The sequence below is a fragment of the Meles meles genome, chromosome 6, assembly GCF_922984935.1.
Source record: "Meles meles chromosome 6, mMelMel3.1 paternal haplotype, whole genome shotgun sequence".
Lineage (NCBI taxonomy): Eukaryota > Metazoa > Chordata > Mammalia > Carnivora > Mustelidae > Meles > Meles meles.
Window position 1 is genome coordinate 110,703,960 of NC_060071.1, and position 20,857 is coordinate 110,724,816.

The 20,857-nt window shown below is 40.4% G+C and overlaps 1 protein-coding gene across 3 annotated transcripts in view; it reads left to right on the forward strand.

Moving 5' to 3' along the window:
- Nucleotides 1–20,857, forward strand: part of DAAM1 (dishevelled associated activator of morphogenesis 1) — a 166,003-nt gene that overhangs the window by 59,881 nt on the left and 85,265 nt on the right. For all 3 annotated transcript variants that reach the window (XM_046009225.1, XM_046009224.1, XM_046009226.1), the window contains exon 2: nt 6,903–7,122. In XM_046009225.1, the coding sequence (XP_045865181.1) occupies nt 6,940–7,122 (183 nt within the window). In that variant the 5' untranslated portion in view covers nt 6,903–6,939. The remainder of the gene's footprint in view (nt 1–6,902; nt 7,123–20,857) is intronic.

Sequence of the window (20,857 nt, forward strand, 5' to 3'; positions counted from 1 at the left end):
TTGAGAGTCTTGTTTGTTTTATTAAAGAGCAGTACAAATGACTCTTACTTCTAGCGAGGCCACAGATGGATTAAATTTCTTATTCTTTGCTAAGCAAAATGCACCTGCTCCAGAATCTTAAGTAGCTTTTTAATTGCTTCCTTGTGCACGGCATAGCAATAGTCATCTGTAATGTTATAGATGGATTGCATTTTGGATGTCCCAGAAGTGACTTCTTCCCCTCTGCAATAGTGCCAGAAGCTGAGATTAGAAGATGTGTTCTGGTTGAGGGCCCAGCTGTCATGGTGGAATTAGTCCTTTCCCTCAGGCTGATCTGATTAAAAACGGGCCAAGATGTGGACGCCTAGGCCCCAGGTTTCAGAAACTGCATTCCATCTTCACTGGACAGAGTTAGCAACTTAGCTGCTCCCTGAATGTCCTCACTAGGCCGGGATCTCCCTGAATCTGTGAATTTTCTTCATCCGTGTCTCCAGCACCTCACACTCTGTGTGGCTGATTGAAGTTCAACTGTTATAGCTGAGGAAATGAATACTTTCTTAGGCAAAGTGTTTCTTGAATGTAAGGAATGGGGAAAAGATTCTATCAGCAGGTCTGTTTCCCATGGAGCTTACTTCGGAGAGTGGGTGGAAAAACCAGGCGCCAGCTAGCTCAGCCAGAAAGAAGCTCCTCACTTGAGGGAGGCCGCAGACACCCGGAGGATGTAGTCTGTTTGCAAGGCTACTGTCAGCATCGGAAACCTTGACCAGTGGCTAAGGAGCACTTGGTGATGTGATTGACTTTATGTGTCTTGGCATTTGTGAAAAACAGATCTGCAGGCGACTGTGGGAAGAATACCCAGTCACACAACCCTGAAGTTCAGAGACAGACCATCTGTTCACTTAGGCATTTATGTCTTTGCATTCAACAAACATTTATAGAGAATATACCATGTGCCAGGGACTGAATGAAATTTTGTCCCTGTCTTCAGGATCTCATAGTTGAGTGGGGAAAACAGACGTGAATTAAAAAAAAAAAAAAGAAAGAAATCCAGACAACCAAAAAACACTCAACTATGTATATGGTGCTTGGGCTGTGAAAAGATATGTGTGACTATTTCTGGGAAACCTAAGGGCCATTAAAATAATAGTATTTGAGTGGGTCTTGAATGGTGAATGGAAGATGGTTAGGTACGGAAGGAAGAAAGCACCCCAGGCTAAGGGAACTGTGGATGTGGGGGCTCAGAAGTGCGACTCCTGTCAAGGTCTGATTACTATATGCACATAGGTGTGTGGGGCATGGCAGTGTTCATGGTATTGGGAGACAAGGGTAGAAAATCAAGTACGCAAGGGCTAGGCCATGGAGGGTCGTATGGTCCATGCCAGAAGCTGGACTGTGTCCAGGAGACACTGCAGAACTGAGTGACACAATCAGATTTATGATGTGCTGAGAATAAATTCCAGACTCCTCACTCTGTTGGACAAGGCCCTGGGGTCTGGGCCCCTTCCCTCTCCAGCTTCTTCTCTCTCAACACTGCCATTACTAACAATGCCCCAGCCACACTGCTCTTCCTTCCCTGACTCAGAGGTGCCAAGTTCCCCACCTGCTCTTGGCCTCTGCACACACTCCTTCTGCCTGGAATCCTCTTCCCCCAGCACTTTGCAGGGCTAGTTCCATTTATCCATTAGGTCTCAGCTTAAATGCCCTCTCTTTGGAGAGGCTGTCCGTGATCACAGTATTGAAAGTCGCTGTCTCCTCCACCACCACCACCACCAGTATCCCACCATTTTCTTTCACTTGCTTCTTGCATCCCCTGTAACACTAACTAAAATTAATAGTTACAGTTTTGTTTACTTGTTTTGTTTTTTTTTATGCCTTTTCCCAAATAATTTTTCTAAAACTCCCTGAAGGGCACATCATCACATTTTCATCCCTCTTTCCTTAGCAGTTAGCATAGTGTTTGGCACATAATCAGTACTGAACAAACTTTTTTTTTTTTTAACACTTTATTTTTTTTAGTAATCGCTATCACCCATTATTGTAGGACCCGAATTTATAACCCTGAGATCAAGAGTCTTATGCTCTTTGACTGAGTCAACCAGGTACCCCAGGACTCAATACATTTTTGACTTAGTGAATTAATTAGTAAATATGATGAACTAGGGCGTCTGTTGGTGACTTTTAGCCGATGGACCTTCATGGGCACACCACGTATTTTTGTATGTATGGTCCATGAGCTAAGAATGGTTTTCACATTTTTAAATAATAAAATAAATCTTAAAAAATACTTTATGATGTGAGAAAGTCATATGAAATTCAGATTTCAGTGTCCACAGTAAAAGTCTTATTGGCACGTGGACATGCCCATTTTTGACAGATGCCTGTCGCTGCCTTCATAATGAAATGGCAGGTTTAACGAGTTGTGATAGAAGCTTAAGGGCCCACAAAGCCTAAAATATTTACTATTTGGCCCTTTACAGAAAAGGTTTGTCAACCCCTAGACTGGGGAACCATGGGCCAAGGAGAAGAATTGAAAACTGTTGTCATTTTGATGAGAGTTAAGGGGAGACTGAACAAAGGTCATGGGCTTGAGGTTGGAAAGGGTGGGGATTGGATACCGGTTGGATTAAGCATGCAGGTTCTCTGACTTCTGCCAGGCTTCCCTGCCCCACATCTAACCACTTAGTCTTCTCCAATCAACATCTCCTTACGTTTCCCAGCAAAGTAAGTTGTTAATTTCTCTCTTTCTAACTGCCCCACAACCTCTAAAGTCCCTCCTTAGGTCCAATATGTGAAAAAAGGATGATGGAGTGAAGCGATGGGTATGAATGTGTTTAGTAAAATCACAAACACACACAGGCAGCTGTTGGGATTACTTGCTCACTAGTGACATGTTAGAGAGTTAAGGAGGGCTGGCCAGAAGTGTCTACTGCCAATGACGGGTCATGGAATGATTATTTTGCTTCCATTTTGGTCTATATCTGGGAGACTATGCTCTGAACAGTAGAATTACAAATATGTATTAAAAGTGGCAGCCTGTTGGAAATCTCGAAGCTTTGCCATCATTTACAGTTTAAAGATGGGTTTAATGGAGAACCTTATATTTGGGGTTACACAGAAGAGCCAGCATAGAAACTTGGCCTTTGGGCTTTACTGAGACTTTTAAACACAAATCACCTGTCAAAGGCAATATTTTGGTCCTTATTAAAAATGATTTCAATTACATTCTTAAACGTAATAGGTTCTATATCTTATTACCCATCTTAGAAACTAGCCAAGACCTTCATATTTTTTTGTTTATAGAACAGCTGGCTTTTAAAAAAAAGAGATTTAAGAAATGTTTTGGACTGATTTTTAGATTTCAGTATTTCCTGTGCTCCCCATCTTAGTATAGCCAGAATATAATAAAACTTGGGTTTAAGGGAAACAGCCTATAAAGTGCAAAAGTAAAGTTGCTCTCTATTTGTTTCCCAAACACTTTGGCCATACTCCTCCGTGTGCAAGGCACTGATACAGGACGTGAGCACTTTTCCTTATGGAGTTGACTCTTCAATAGGGGAAGTAAGACCCAGATCACAAATTACTGTAACTGTTGGCTCTGCCTCATAGGGGTCACAAAATGCTAAGAGGGTCCAGACCACGTTCACTGGGGTGGGTTAGCAAGACTGCCTGGAAATGAACTCGAAAGCTGAGCGAGGACCATATGACCCTCCATGGGCTAGCTCTTGCCTACTTTGGGGTTTTTTTTTTTTTTCCCCCTCATCTTCCAGTAGCCTGAACACTGTCTCCTCCCCCCAATAGAGAGGCACTTAATCTTGCAGACCTTAACAGTAGTCCCTGAACAGTCAGTCTCTCCTCAGTTTGTTGATTGACAGGGTGTACAGGACTCTGGCCTGGCTACCAGGGGGGATATGGCTCCTGCTCTGAGGACATACATTGGAGAAACAAGGTTAACGGTTATATTTTAATGAGCTAAGTCTTAACTCCCATCTCCTGGTGTATATCAGTTCTATTGCTGCATACCCCATGCTGGTTAAAAAAGAATGCAAGAATTGCACACATAGAGAAATTCTTAAAGCAATTTGACATTGCCGAGATATTTGTACTATAGTGTACAAAAATATGTTTCTAACAGATTGGAGGCAAAGCAAGTAGTCCTTCGCCTCAGATAGTTTGAGAAGCTGGTGTATAGATCACCATAACTTGGATATTTTTGAAAAGAACATTTTGCATGCGCATTCTCCTTCCATCTGTCATATAAACAATCTAGAGTGTTTTTTTTTAAATCTCCATTTTACTGTGAAAGTAGTATGTCTTCATTGTGACAACAACTTGGAAAGTATAGAAAAGTTTTTTGTTTTTTTTATAAAAGTAAGTCATGCATTTGACACAGGCTAACTGTTGGCTCACATTTTGGTGTATTTCTCTTGTCCTTTTTTTCCTGCTCATACATGTACGCTTTTTCGTACATAAATGGGACATTGTATACCTATTCTTTTAGTTTACATATCCTAAAAATTAATTTGCATGTTATTAAATATTCTTTTACAGAGAACCTCTTGGTGGTCTGGCATCTAGTTATACTATGATTACCCTTTTTGTATAGTCCTCTATTGTTAGCACTATTTTATCCCCTCATTTATTTGTTATAATAGCTAACACTTTAAAATTTTTTGTGACGTCTTTGATAGTATCTCTGAATATTTCAGTGGGATATGTTTCTAGAAGGTCAACAGTATGACTATTTCAAGGCTTTGATAAATTGCCCATCAGAAATGTTGAACCACATTTCCATTATCACCAGTGATGGATGGGCTCACAGTACCCAGGGCTGTCAGGATTGGTACTGTCAGGGTGGGAGCATGTTGACAAAGTAAAGGCAGAAGCAGGGAGCAGAATACTGAGGAGGATGTCTTTGGGGCATGGAAAATGGTCTGTTGGCTAAAGTAGAGGATACTTTTCAGGAAATAGAAAAGACAGAGAAATTGAATTGGATCCGATTGGGTGGAGCACTGAATGCTAATTAGATTGGTGTTGGGGAGACTTCGCTGGGTTTGGATCAGGAAGACGAGAGCCCCAGGGCTTTACAGTGGGAAGATGGGCTTCTACAGCACAACCTGTGCGGCAGCACCACTCATTCCCAGTACACGCTGTGCCCCTTCCCACCTCATGTCTTTGCTTGCACTGTTCGCTCTGCCGAAATGCTCTGCTTTCCATTATCTATCAAAGCTCCACTAGTCCATTAGGAATCATTCTCAGATTCTTCCCTGTGGACTTTCTGCTTGATTACATAGCACTTACTGGTATGATATGCGATAGGACTTTTGTTACAACTATTTGGTGCACTACTCTCTCCCACCAGATTATAAGCTCCGAGTGAGCTTATGATTTCATTTCATTTATGTATCTTTAGGTGCTTACAGTGCCTGTTATAGAATAGGTAGTACACACATTTGCCAAAGGAATCCCAGGTACTGCATATTGCCTCCTATGACCTCGCACAAGTACACTTTAGGCCAGGAGATGTGTGCTTCAACAGACTGGGGTATTGGATGTCTCAGCTAAGTCTTTATTTCAGAGCCATTTGGATCATCACATAGGGCTACACGAGGGACACGCTGCTCTGAACATTTCCCTCCCTTCCCATCCCAAAGACTTGTAAATGCCACCCTCTGGAGACCACTATCCTTTAAGTAAGCAGAGATCTTGACTCTAGAAGTGTTTGTAAATCATAGTATTTATGAAAACTTTTACTGGAGTTTGTATCATTGTATGAGATTATTTTTAAAAAGCCATATGGCATCATGTTGTACACATCATTCTTTGATTTACTTTTTTCACTTAAGAGTATAACTTGGGAATTTTCCCCAGGCAAGATATATATAATCATAATCTTAAACTATATAATCATTAAAAATGTAATTTTGTAGTAGAAATTCAAATTCAAAAGGGTACAAGATGAAAAAGAACAGTTCTCCAGTCCCCTATTTTTATTTTAGAGGTTGCAGCTAACAGCCCTTTCTTAGATATATTCATAAGTATGTATATGCATTCTTTAAAATGTAATCTTGTAGTATATATATATCATATGGCATCTTGAACATGTTTCCATATCTACATATACATATTCCTTGTTTTTAAATGAGGGCACAGTATTCTATTATGTGAATATACTGTAACCATCTCCTTGTTGGTGAACTCATTTGATCTTTTCTGTTTGAATATCTATGACTCTTCTAGCTCATGTGAAGTTACTCTTCCTTTGTTATGAATTTAAATTATTCAACAAGATAAACAGTAACTGAGTGCCTCCTTCCTCCCTGGCACTGTGCAGGGCATGAGTGCCGACAAGTTGCTTGATGTACAGTTCCTTCCCTTGACGTGGAGCTAATCATGGTCTAATAGGAACGTATTTTCTTAAGGAACTTAGAGTGTGGTATGAGCTGGAATGAATAGGTAGGCCTTTGCATACGTATCACTGATTCTACTTTGGGAAGGTAGAAAAGAAGAAACTGATATCAAGCTTTAAAGGGTAAGAGATGCTTTGGGGGGGTGAGGAAGAGAAGGTCATTCTTGCAGGGGAGTTAAAGAACAAGGTGGGTTGGCAAGAAAGAGCATGTGATAGGCAAAGAATGGCCAGTAGCCCAATGTGATTGGGGCATGTGCTGCGGCATGCAGGGTAGGGTTGTACTGTTTACTCAGCGGTTGGTCATAAGAAACATTCAGCAAATGAATAGAAGACTGTGCTCTTTGCCCAGCTAGACTCCAAATCCTCCTGGGGTTGTCCTCTCTGTGCTCTACAAGGGCATATCAACTGTCTCCAGTGCAGAGGTCTATTTCTTGAATTGGTCTGACTTAAAACAAAACAAAAACAACCTTTTAACCATTTTTGCACCCTTAACCATGTCCTATCTTCTTTTTTGCAGAGTTTAGTCCCTTCAAGAAATAGAACAAAATTCAGCCATGGCCCCAAGGAAGAGAGGTGGACGGGGGATCTCGTTCATCTTTTGCTGTTTCCGAAATAATGATCACCCAGAAATCACCTATCGGCTGCGAAACGATAGCAACTTCGCGCTTCAGACCATGGAGCCAGCGTTGCCCATGCCGCCTGTGGAGGAGCTGGATGTCATGTTTAGTGAACTTGTGGTGAGTCCCCAACTTCCTTCCTGACGGTGGTTGGGAGCCAGGAGGGAGAGGAGAGAGGATGTTTGGTTTAGTTAACCATGGGCTTGCCCTTCTTTTTTTTTTTTTTTTTTTTTTTAATTTATTTGACAGAGAGAAATCACAAGAGAGGCAGGCAGAGAGAGAGGAAGGGAAGCAGGCTCTCCGCTAAGCAGAGAGCCCGATGCGGGACTCGATCCCAGGACCCTGAGATCATGACCTGAGCTGAAGGCAGCGGCTTAACCCACTGAGCCACCCAGGCGCCCTGGGCTTGCCCTTCTTAACCAAGGTGCCATGACCCCTTTATATTGGCACCTCAGCTGTGAGCACGGAGCCTCTAGAGGAAGAGAAAGAAGAGGGTAGCATTGCTACATCAAAGGGCTTTGCTTTAAGTCGAGGGATTTGGACCTTAGGTCTTTAAAATATGTGGCAGAACTGCATCCTAAGTTGCTCTTTATATTCTTCCCCATTCCAGTCTGAGTCTATATTGTGTGGATAAAGAATTTCCTCATCTGCTTCACAGCTTCCACAATTCCCTCCTGCTTTCTCCACCCCTACTCTCAGTGTATAGTATTAATGTCTTTTTAAAAATTAGTCATATTCCTCCTCCTGTCCTGGATCCTTTGATGAAAGACATTATTACTTAAGTACAGTGTAATTATTTAGCCTAATGATAGGATTGCAATAATAACTGTTGTGGGAAACTTTTTATAGATCCTATCATATTTTAGAATTCACTATACTGAAGTGAGAGATGTAACTAGTGTAGGACCCATTCACCATTTTTTGGTGAAGAGACCTTGGCTTTTCAGGCACTTCTGAAGTAATGTTTCCTTCCATTCTATGTTTTAGGGGATATTATGGCATAGTTTAAAGGGTAGTGGCATGGGGATTAGGAAGACATTGGTTCAAATTATTGTTCTGTCTTTATTATCTGTATAAGTATGGAAAAAGCATATAAGCCTGTTTTCTGGAACGTGAGAAAAGAAATAATGCCTCCTCCCAGTTTGATGTAGTATCTAAGAAGAATTTACATAGTGGGAGTGACCCAATGCCTGGTCCTCATTGGGTGCTCAATAAATGTTACATGAGTACTCTGTCCTCCCTTTATCACCACTGGCATTTTGTAATGGAGTTAGTTCTCATCAGACTATTTATATCATTCAACAGATATTGGAGAGTGCTACCATATGGCATGACTCTTAGGTCAAGAAAGTAATCTAGGCTTTGTTGCTGCCTTCCAAGGGTAATATCTGAACTAATCAGGTCAAGTCCAGTTCTTCCAGACCAGAATTTACCTACAAGTTTATCATATGAGGCAGGCCAATATGAGAGGGTACTGTGAAGCTGATGTTTGAGTTCTGGTCTCCTGAGTGGATTAAAGGCCTATTACCAACCGGAATTGGTTGGGAGAAAGAAGAGATGGCTCTTGGCAGCATATTTGTGTGTTATGATGTTGGTGAATATTTTCAGTGTTTAAGGAATCTCTCGCCTCTCCTGCCTCTCATGCAGAGACTCTGTACTGGGTGTTGTTCAGGAGGTTCAAAATGAAAAACTAGAACCTGTTCCTAAACAGCTGATAGTTTTAGTAGCAAAAGGGGACTGATGCAGGCATAACACTGCTAAAGGAAGAAGCACAACCCACCTCTGCGTAGATTGTGTATAGATGTGTTATGAGGACACAGCGATGAGGAGGGTAGTCACAGAAGGCTTTCTGGAGGAGGTGAGCTGTGAGGAGTAGTGGAAGGTGAGAAGTGGGGGGAGGGGAGTCAGTGTTAATGGTTGTCTCTGTCATCTTAAGCTAGTTCATCCTGTGATAGCAAACTCTAAGCCGTTACAAACGGCAGCAGCTTATCACTTGCTAATGCTGTGTGTCTTTTGTGGGCCAGCTGTGTTTCTGTTCCTCACCGTCTTCTAGCCAAGACCCAAGCCTGGTGGAAGAGGAAGGAGAAACGTGGTAAACTACTAGCAGGCTCTAAGGTCAGGCTTAGAAATGATACATGTCCCTTCTGCCCACTTTTCTTTGGCCAGTGAATATCACATGACCACTCCTGAGCCCACTGGGCGGAGGGTGTGGGTTGGGGGGAGTGGAGGACACATAATCTTCTTCCAGAGAGAGGCGGTGAGTCATCTATCATGAGGGCTGCAAAGAAGGGCAGTTAACGATGTATTCACAGGCTTGGTTTTATTTCCCACTTAGAGTATTTTAAAACCAAAAGTCAGCCTAGGGAGAGAGATGTCGCTGATAGATGAAGGCCTCGGTGGTAGTGGAGCTGGTGGGCAGAGCTAGTACCCTTGAAGCACCCACACCCACTGTCTTCTCAGTTGTATTCCATCAGACGCTCCAAACGAGCTCGACGCCAGAGCCCGCGTGGTGGCAGCTCCGCTTACGTCTTGAAGACAGCTCGTTGTTCTGTGTTCATAAGGGAGAAAATTCTACTCTCTGCCTTATTGATGTCTTTATTCTGTGTGAAAATTGCCTGCAGCTGTTAGCTGTTAAAAAGCCAATGCCAAACCAGAACTTTAAGCTGAAACCATTGGAAAACAAATTATGTTGAGGTTTGTATCTGTCCTGGTGAGTGACGGATGGATTTCTATCTATTCCTGACTTCAGGGACTTAGACCACAAATCCATCCAGTGGCCAGGGGTGTCCTGGGGCAAGAGAAATCCATCCAATGGCCAGGGGTGTCCTGGGGCAAGAGAGGTGGGTTCAAAGCTACTGGAAACTTCTGCCCTGGGTTCTCTTGAGTGTTCACAGAAGCACTTCTGCCTCTGCCCATGCACAGGAAAGAAGGGCCACATGGGGAAGGGGGGTGCGCCTGGCCTGTGGGGTCGGACCACTCTGCAACCTGTGGTTACCTCCTATAAGATGGTTTCTGTTGGAATTTAAGTTTATTGCCTTGCCTAGGAAATGAGGATAGTACTGTATCTCAGAGAGGTTTGGTGTAAAGAAGATAACAGGCTGCCTCCTGTTAGGTGCTTTACACTCCACATTCTAGTGCAGTGAGAGGGATGGAAAGTCATTCAGGTATTTCCTGGGCGCACAACACCCTAAGCAGATATGCCGGGTTTTTCCTCTTCTTGAAAGTTAATCTGCCTGCAGAAAAGATCGTGCTATGTGAAAGAAGTCAGTCCAGAAGGACCACATATCATATGATTCCATTTCTATGAAATGCCAGAAGAGGCAAATTCACAGAAATGGAAGTGCATTAGACATAGCCTGGTCTTTTGGACTGGGGGCCTCCAGGAACCACTACATCCTAAAATTGGAGTAAGTCTGACTCCAGGGCCTGTGGCCGGTGCTCCTCGCACCCCACCTTCTTTACAGATTCCCATGGCTGACCTCCCATTCAGCTCTGCTTTACTTAAGGGATGATAAGGTTGCAGTAAGCAGTTCTGCAACCTACCTGTTCAGTACCACGTTTAAAAACATTAAATGACTGCGTCATCAGAAGAGGCAAAGGAAACCAGCTTGGTACTGAACAGGTAGGTTGCAGAATTGCTTACTGCAACCTTATCATCCCTTAAGTAAAGCAGAGCTGAATGGGAGGTCAGCCATGGGAATCTGTAAAGAAGGTGGGGTGCGAGGAGCACCGGCCACAGGCCCTGGAGTCAGACTTACTCCAATTTTAGGATGTAGTGGTTCCTGGAGGCCCCCAGTCCAAAAGACTGCATATCTTTTTTTTTTTTTAAATAACAGCTTTATTGAGATCTAGTTTACAGACTATATAACTCACCTATTGACAGTGTAGAACTCAGTGGCTGTTAGTATATTCAGAGTTTTGCGACAATTACCACAAGACATTCTAGAATGTTTTCATGACATCAAAAAGCAGCTCCCTTCCCTATTAACTGTCAACTTCTCATTTCTCCCCAGCTCAGCCAGGCTATGTCTAATGTACTTCCATTTCTGTGAATTTGCCTCTTCTGGGCATTTCATAGAAATGGAATCATATGATATGTGGTCCTTCTGGACTGACTTCTTTCACGTAGCACGATCTTTTCTGTTTACCCATGTTGTAGTATGTATCAGTACTTCATGGCCTTTTGTGGCTGGATAATACTCCACTGTATGGACGTACCACATTTTGTTTATCCATTCATCGTTGATAGACATTTGGGTTGTTGCCAGTCTTTAGCTATTACAAATATTGCTGCTGTAAACTTCATTCATATACAAGTCTTTGCATGGGAATAGATTTTCAGTTCTCATGGGTGTAGACCTAAGTGTGGAATTTCTGGGCCATATGGTAACATAATGTTTAACTTTTGAGGAATTGCCAGACTGTTTTCCAAACTGGTTACACCATTTCACATTCCCACCTGCAGTGTGTGAGGGCTCCAGTTTGACCCCATCTGTGCCAACACTTGTTATTACTTCCTACAGATTGACCTGCTGATTTTAAAGCTATTTTATAGCTCCTGGAGAACTGAGGGCATGTAACTTGGACATTTTTTAAATTAATTAATTATTTGTTTTTGTGAGTTATCAAATAGAACTAGCCTCTGTGCTAACAATTTTTAACTGATTTGGTATTATTTTAAAAATACTCAGTTGAGAGTTTATGTAATCTCTGTTAACTATGTATTTCATGCCTTTCAAGCATCAATCCTTTTTTTCCTGTATTACCTCCCCCACCTTCTCGCCCCACTTTTTCTGCCTTGTCCTTTGCTTTAGCCACAAACTGTGAGCATATCCAACCTAAGATTCAATACTGTTCCCATAAGATAAGATTTAGCTATGGTCTTTCCACCGGCTCTTAAAGGTCTTAGATTTTTTTTTCGCCAACCTATTTGAAGACTCCTAGGCATTATAACTCTATAAGTGTCCTTATTCAGGTAACTTTTTCATCTCAGTGTTAGAAGATTTCCTTTGGGATGAACAGAAAAATGTGTCATTAATGGACTGGTCAGTTCTTTTGGGGTGTATGCGTGTGATAACTGGTGAACAAAGCAGCCATGTTTCTTCACGAATTTGTGGGACTGAAGGTTTAGTGGGGGAAACTAAACACGTAATCTTACCTCGTGTGCCCAGGGATTATGAGGGGCTTCTCCCCAGTGTATATATTTCTGGGGAAGCATGTTCAGTTCCCTTTTTTTCACAAGGAGGGAGTCCCACTCACAGGTTCCCTCTGTATAACCCTAGCTCTCTTGTCCAGGAACTCCTACCTTCTCTTCCAGCTCCTCTTGGGGATATGCATAGTTGAGTCCCTCTCTCTTCCTCAGTTTCTCTACAAATCAACCTGCTTTCCGGAAACACATTTTGTAGCCCTTGGTGCTATGAATTTCCTAGGAGTGAGCCCCCTTGGGGAGTTCTGCAGTTGTACTGCTGGTAGGTAAGTGTCTAATTCAGCATTGAGATCTCAGCAAGGCCACTTGTCTGCAGGTGAAAGTTGGGTTCTCCAACCCCACCAGCATGCATGAAAAAGAAGGTGTTTGATTTCCATTCTAGCTTGGCTCCTTAGCTTAACTGTCAGCAAATTCCAAACTTGCTATTTGCTGACACCTACCCCCAAACCCCACAGATTCCTAACCTAGTGGGGAAGGGTCTTGGAAGACTTTGGGGCAAGTTTCATTTGATGTAAGACATAAAAATCAAGTAGGAATATCCAGGCAAAGTGGAGAGAGGAGTGTTATAGACTGTGAGAACAGCATCAAGGAACAGAAAGCTGAGTGTAGATGGAACATGAACTAAGAGGCTTCTGAGATTCTGGAAAAGGAGATGGGAATGATTGTATTATTGATTTAGTTATATATCTTAGATTCTTATTTGAATGAGAGGAAGGTATCTCTGCTTTCTTATAGTTTTCTCAGCAAAGCAAACATATTAAAGTACAGCAAAATATTTTGCTATCTAATTACATATACAAAAATAACCATTGCTCTTGGCAGTCTCAGTGAAGTGTTGATAAGTTTAGCAAAAGGTGTCCTGTCTTGTTGAATAGATTCTGTTTTCACTTGAGTCCAGTTGTTGAGATGAGATGCTTTCTTGCTGCAACGTATACCTCCTCAGGGTACTTTAATTTTGAAATGAAAAGGGAAGAGAGAATTGGGAGGAGGCCCCTTCTGCTCTTCTACCCAGTGTGTAGACTCCACACACCAGGAACTGGTAGGCTAAGGGTTTCCTACAGACTATTCCACAGCAACAGTGATATTGGAAGTGGTGTCTCCTAACGGGTTCCCTCAGCTCTCTTGCCTTCTAGAACGTGCAGATGTCCAACTGCTTTGCCTGGCAGAGATTTTAGGTGAGAAACCAGGTTTCGGGGGAACCTGGTTATGGTTTTGAAGTGTTTTGTACCAAATCTCCACTCTTCTAGTACACACATTGTTTTCTGTATTTGGATTCAGTTTCATAGATTTATTAGAGGAAAGCTTTCATTTCTAATACAGTAAGTACATCACTATGAATTTATGACTAGTTGGAAATATGCATCATGGACCCAACTTTTCCTAAATCTGAAATGTGACCAGTTACATTTTACACTTTTCTGGTTAATCTGTCTTCTTTTGAATCCACTCCTTTGTCTTCATTTGTTTGGCCAATCGGTCTAATGTTTTGGGATAATAGACTATAGACTGCTGTGCCTTCCAAGAAATGTAAACTATGTAAAAGAAACTTATTAAAAAATTCGTTATTGATCACAAAACTACCATTTATACTATTGAGCTTTGCCAATGAAAATTAAATCTCAGTGGGGAACGTGGCGATGAGGATACCATAAGTTGATGGGAAGATTTGTATCCTCATAAATACAATTACTCACTATAGGTCAGTTTTATTATTACTGATTCCTGGGGACATTAGTAGCCAGCATAGAATTTGAGAAATGAAGATAGCAGGAATGAGAGAATTTAGTTGACATATCAGAGTCAGATGAATTCACAGTCAAGGTAAGCTGTGCCAGCTGAATTCACTTGGGAATCTACATCAGTAATCTTTTCATTTTTCAATATATTCTGAAGTCACTTTGGTATGAAAGGAGCTACAGGAATCCAAATTTGTCTTACAGATTTACCAGTGTACAAATTTTGTTCTTTTCCTAGCTACATGAAATTTTACTCCTCTTCTCAGGCTGCTAACATAATTTCTTTTATTACTAGGATTATCTTAAGCTCTTTTTAATAAAAGTTCTTCCATTATCACTAGAATTGATGACAAGTTTCAATACTTTTTATCTCTTTGTTTTTAGAACTTGCCTTTCACACTAAGGCCATGACTAAGAATAGAAAATTTCTCATAGGAGCTATTCAGTTCCCTGTCTCCAAAAAAAGATGTAAAAATTGGGTAGCAAGAACATTTAATTTTAACCTGATTGAAGGGAAAAAAAAAAAAAACAAACCACTGGTTATAAGGAATCCTAGTTTTAATCTATTGTTTCTTAGAGTCTAAAGGATTGCTTGGTAATTAAGCAGAGAAAATCAGACCGTATAAAGACTTCAAAGAAATGTTAGAATAGTCTCAAAGTGTTCAGTTGTCTGGAAGCCAAAAAGCAGAATCCAGTGAAAAAATTGATATTAAAATTGTTCTATTTCCATGAGGTTAAAATTCTTCTCATTTGACAAACCTATAATGGTCAATGAGAAAATTCTGTTTAGCTAAAGGACATGGTTAGTTGACAATGAAGAAAAAAATATATTGAGTAGATCTTCCCCTGACTCTGGCATTTTTGGATACCTCGACTTCATTAGTTTATAGAAAAATGTTTAGAACGGTATAAAAATATGCAATACATCACAGAGGTAAGTGGGAAAGCAGATATGGTCTTAAATGTGTTCAGTGCTGAAATTCCTATGTAGTAGATGTGACCAGCTGCCAATACATGGTCAATTTGCAGATGACCCCAAAAAAAGATCCCAAACCCAGAACTTTATAAACAAATTATTTTGGCCCTGAGAACAACTAATGATTTGTGATGCAGGGTGATGTTAATGTAGGTGGTTTTGCTTGCTTGTATACTTCTGAACAGAACATTATATTACTTCTAAGAATTAAAATAGGGTTGGCAGTAGATCTTCATCCCAATGGATAGTCTACATTTCTTTGTACTGGTTGGAGGCCCTGTTTGGTTAAAGACAGTGAGGTGGACAGCAGGCTTCTTAAGTTCCCTTTTTGTCTTCTGATTTACCACACAAGAACAGTAAAACTTAAGGTAAAAGCACAATACTATTTTGTTCCTTCTAGTACTAAATTTATGTTTTATCTCACCAAGATCATTCCAAGTGTCCTTTTCTATAGGCTATTAAGTATAGATTTTTGACTCCATGTTAGATACTTTGTTATAAGTCAATACACTTATTTCTGGGTGTTTCTTAATTTAGATTATAGGGACTGAAATGGGAGGGGGATTGTGGAGAGATGGAGGAAAGAAACATGGAAACTTTCTTTTTCTTTTAATACAAATAGCTGCAAAACCATCTCTGAACTAATAATGCTAGAAAATGGTTACAAGTGACCTTGGCCTTGATGAATTTCATTACAATGAATTCTAAAGAGACTGAGCAGTATATACCTACTTAGCTTTTGACTACAATTTAAAATCTGATTATTTAACTTAATCCTTGGGCTACCATGTGCAAATTACGCAATTCAGCCTCCAGTATTGACTTGCCAACTCTCTACATGTCCCCATATACATCAGTCCAGGTTTTAGAAGACTGGGAAAATAATTTCATCTCCACAAGTCATGTGGTTTAGTAAGCTTTTGAGTGTAATTTTGAAAATGTGTTTCAGTAATGGCTAGGACAATCTGGTAGTTTGTATAAATAACTGTGCATGAGAATATATTGATGCATTGGGATTCATCTAAACATCATTTGTTCATATAAAACATATGTCACATGGCCTATGGGAGGTAAATGCTCAGTATGTGGGTGGTGTATTTCAGTTCTAACTGTCCTCAGTTTTATCCATTGTACTTGGAATCCCGCCCCCCATATTCAATTCCCAGAATTACCCAGGAATTTTAGACTGTTTCTTGGTGTGTGTTATAGGAGCTCAGTACCAGTTACAGCTTTTTGTTATGATTTTTTGGCTTATGGATAAAGAACCACATCTCTGTATATTTTTTAGAAAATAAGATTTTAAAATGTAGTAGTTTTTCTCCTCTTGTCCAATTTTTAAATGAATCCACTGGAAACACCCTACAGCTGCTGTTTATTTCATTATGCAATGGAATATTTAAGAATGAAATTAAACCAAATAACTGAAAGCTCACTTAGAATGTATATACAGGTTGTTTATAGGAAAGATGAGCATTTCTTGGATGTAGAAGAAAAAGCCAAGTCCTTTGCCATCTTTTAAACAATCAGATGGTATGAGTTTATTCCGATATGGACACTCATTATGTTAAATCCATCTATGAATAGACACCTCTGCATTTTCAGAGAGCAGAATGACACACAGGCATTGTAATCTGGCTTTTTCATCCTTAGGAACCCTAGGGCCTGGAGTGGGGTGTGGCCCAGAGTGGGTACTCAGTAAATTGTGACCTGGATGAGTAACGAATTACTAAAGGTTAATACTTGAGATGCTCAGTAACTATTTTAATCTGTTCGTGCGTGCATATGTGCATGAATTCATGACTGCTGAATCCTCCAGTGGTTGGGTATATATATTCTGAATTATTCTCGAAGTAGAAGTGATAGATTTGGGCTCATCCTTGTGCCCTTCCTGTCCCCCATCCACCTGTTAACCATTCTCTTTAGTCTTATTCTTCATATGGGAGCACCAAAGTGTCTGGCATCGAGGGTAACAGCTTGACAGGACAAGGTTGATAATGTTAGAGAATTATTTCCTGTCCAGTCTCTCTACCATAAGTGACTTGATAAAATAAATAGCTGCAGTGTGGGAAGAGACCTATTCTACTAAATGTCTTTTGACCCAAATAAAACTTAAGTGTCCACTGAGCCGCTGAGCTGAAGAGCTTGCTGAGCCGGTGCGGGAAGGGCCTGGGCTGGCAAGAGCAGTACAGGTGTCACTGAGGGAATGGGAACTTATTTAAACTCTACACTGGTTCTCTGTCCCACGAGATGAAGTCCCTCCATGCATTCAGTTAGGGAAACACTGCTTAAAGATTCTCTGTATTAAGCCTTGTCAACAGAAGTTCTACCAGATTATAGATGTAAAAACTGGCTATTTAGATATTTAGGTGGCTGGATGCATAGTGGGAGATGATTTTAACATATACTTAGAACAGAGTTGTTTATTTTAGATTCCTGCAACACTGCTGGTGGTGATGTATACTAATTAAAAATTAAAGTTGCTCTAATGAGTTTCTGGTTGTAATAACACAGAGAAGCTGAATGAGAAGCCTACAGGTTTAGTAGCAGGTTTTGTGTAGCAAACTGGTTATGGTTTGCATTGCCTACTGTTAAAGAAAGGAAAGGAAATAGTATAAAACACTTAACCACTGGTATTAAGAAACTAAAAATTACTTCTATTAGTCAACCTTTGCTTGTGGGATCTCATTTCTTATTTTTATATATCGAATGAAAACATGTCTATCAGACACAGAGAACATGACTGTGTAGGTGAGTCATATTGTGGTATTTCGTGTAATGACTAAGAATGTTGGCAGAAATCTTACCGGCTGAAAACCTTCAAGGTTCTCTTGTGTGTACACATCCATTTTGGGATTTAAAACACTCTGTTGTTTTCCATTTATGTTTTTCCTGACTGGTTAGGAGCAGGCAATAAGTCACTGAATGTACTTCTATTTAAAATGACTAATATGGAATGTCACTTTCAGATTTCAAACCACCACTGGGAAGGTAAAGGACTATTCTCAGGGTCACTGTGGTTAAATTTTAAGAGCCGAATTGGCAATCTGACTTATGGATGTGACGGTCACTTGCTGTGGTGGGGTTAGATGTTCATATATTTGATGAAATGTCTCCGCCTAACAGTACATTTTCTCTCTACGTTTGTAAAACTAATTTGGCCTTTTTTCCCACGACATTATACTTATCACTATGTCGTATGACTTAAGGCCTAGTCCCTTGTGCCTCCAAGCATCTGACTTTTTTCTGGTACTGTTGTTACGGGATGGAGGGAGAGGGTTAATGACAGAGAGGGTTAAATCCAGCAAGGGCTAACTTAGGGTGTATGTGAAGTGACCTGGAGCATTGCTGCCTAGGGGTATGTGGGGAAGTCTTTGGTGGGTAGGGCCAGGGTGGGTGAATTGGGCCTCCATGCTGTGGTCAAATACCTGAAGTATATGCAGTTTGAAGGAGAAAAGTTAACTTTGTCTGAGTAAGAATAATTAGAAATTCCGTGAGGTCCGAACATTGAGTCAGATGGCTGGTTACCTGGTCAAGGACCACTAAAAAGCAAAAACAAAAACATACAAAGCAGTAAGTTGATTGACAGGGTGACCCCAGGACCTATCGTAGCTTCTCGTCTCCTCCTTTTTTTTTCATTCTGTCCCCACCCCGCAGAGCATTAATTGCATGTCCTTCTACCTCCGCGTGATGCACTAGTGTGTGTGTGAAGAGTTAGCTTGACTCATTAGGAATAGAAATCCAGAATTCCTTTGTTAAAGATTTCTCTTGTAATCTGGAAATGTATTTGTTGGCTCATTGAAATGTATTGATTTGGTGGATTTTCAAAGAGTAAATGCTTTCAATGTTGTTTTGGAAGTTTTATAATTAACTCCCGATTTCACTTTAGCTAAGTCTCTGAAAAGAGCTCTTTCAACTCATTCAAGACCCTTATTGTATATTTTTTCAAAATTCCTTCCCTTGCTTTATCTAGCAAATCAATCCATTTCCTTAGATTTATTTGTACTGTGCCAATTGTTTTATGATTTATATAGATTTCTTTACGGTGCTGCCTGCTTCTGTGGAGTGTAGGACCAGTGAGATTTCTTTGTACAGAACCTTTTAGAAGCGGGTCTTAGTAATACGCTTTGTTAGTGATGAAGCCTAGAGCTTTAGTTCCCACAGCTGGACTGCTCTCAGAGGTACTTTTTTCTTAATAAAAAAAATGTATCATTTATAGCTTTTTCCAAGATACTATGTATCAAATATATATTTTATGAAGATATTAAAAACATGATGTGTTCTCTAAGAAAAGCCTTAGGCTTTTGTTTGCTGGTTTTAGTTTTCAAGAAGCTTGAGTTCAGAGGGGAAGAGGAATGATGCTTTGTGTGAATGTTTCTCCTTTTATCACTGGCTAAATTATTTTCCTTCATTTAACTTAAAACTCTGTCCAACAAGGAATAATATGAAAGAAAATTTTGTGGCCGGTGAAAGGAGCTGGGCTATCCAAGTCTAGGGCGTAGGAGTAGGAGCTGAATTTGTTCTGCTTGTCTTGGCATTAATTGACAGTCCCCAGAATAATATCCGACTTAGCATGATTGTAAAACAAAACAAAACAAAACAAAAAGTAAGGTGATCTAGGAGCCTCCAGGATGCTGCCTGGGATTTGTGCTAATTACATTTGTTAATCTCCGTGGAAAACTTGCTTATTAATTCACAGAGACACAGAGGAGCCAACACTTTTCTGTAGAGCCATCAGTAGGGAAAAATGAAAAACAAAACACTGAGAAGGTTCTTGAGGATTTATCATTAAGTTTAACTTATCATTTTAATTTAATATTAAGGGGCCTTAGGGGAAATACTATCTCTTGGTCTAAATGGAATGCATATTAATAGAATCCATATATAATTTTCAAGGGAAGGCTATTTCATAGAAGTGATCTTTGGTTTCAAACAAAAGCTGTGTCTGAAATTTTAACAGTTCCCAGAGCAAACGACTTATCCTAAAGGGGACCACATTTTTCCTTTTCTTTACCCCCCCCCCCAATCAGTTTCTCTTCTAAGCCAACTCCTTGGTTTATCAGAAATTTGGTTCAGTCAGAAATTTCCTTCCTAATGGTTTTCCCAAGGTTATATTTTCTCTACTCTGAATTTTTTCTTTTCCTTAGGGTTCCAACAACCAAGCTTGATTCTGTTTCTTTAGCAGCGTATTGAGATGTAATTTTACGTTCTATAGAATTCACCTATTGTAAGAGAACAGTTCAGTGAGTTTTAGGAAATGGATACAGCTGTGCAGCGATTGCCACCATCCTGCTCCGGAACCTCTCCAACCACCCTGCCCATTTGCATCAGTCCCGTCTGCCTCTAGCCCCAGACAACCCACCAGTTGGCTTTCTGCCCCATAGATGTACTTTTTCTAAAAATCTCATGTAAAGAGGTACTGAGATATAGTGATCCGGCTTTGTTTTCCAGGATTGCCTTTTTCAATATTTGGATTAAGTGTCAAAATGAAAAATCTCTGTAATCTGTCATATTACTTTGAAGTGATGTCAGAGTTTGAAGGACCTAATATGTCAAGGTGGCTTTCCAAATTAGTTTGTATGACATTCTTTTTCCTCTTCTGTCAACTGTGATTTTATTGCCCTCCTTGTCCACAAGTATATCTAAATGAGTGCCAGTGGCTGGAAAAGAGAGAAGGCAAAAGGCATCCAGCCATTCTGTATTCAAAGAAGGACCCCAGGAGTCAGGTCTAGGAGACATGGAGTAAGATTCAAACACAGAAGCTAAAACTAAAACTAGGCAGCTTCCATAAGAAACCGTAGAATACTTCTTGACCTGCAAGTTACAAAGATCCCTCAGAGAAGATGAAAAGCACTAACTCTAGAAGAAAAGATTAATAAATTAGACATAATTAAAATTAAAGTACGTAGTGATCAAAATAGATTATGAACAAAATAAAAA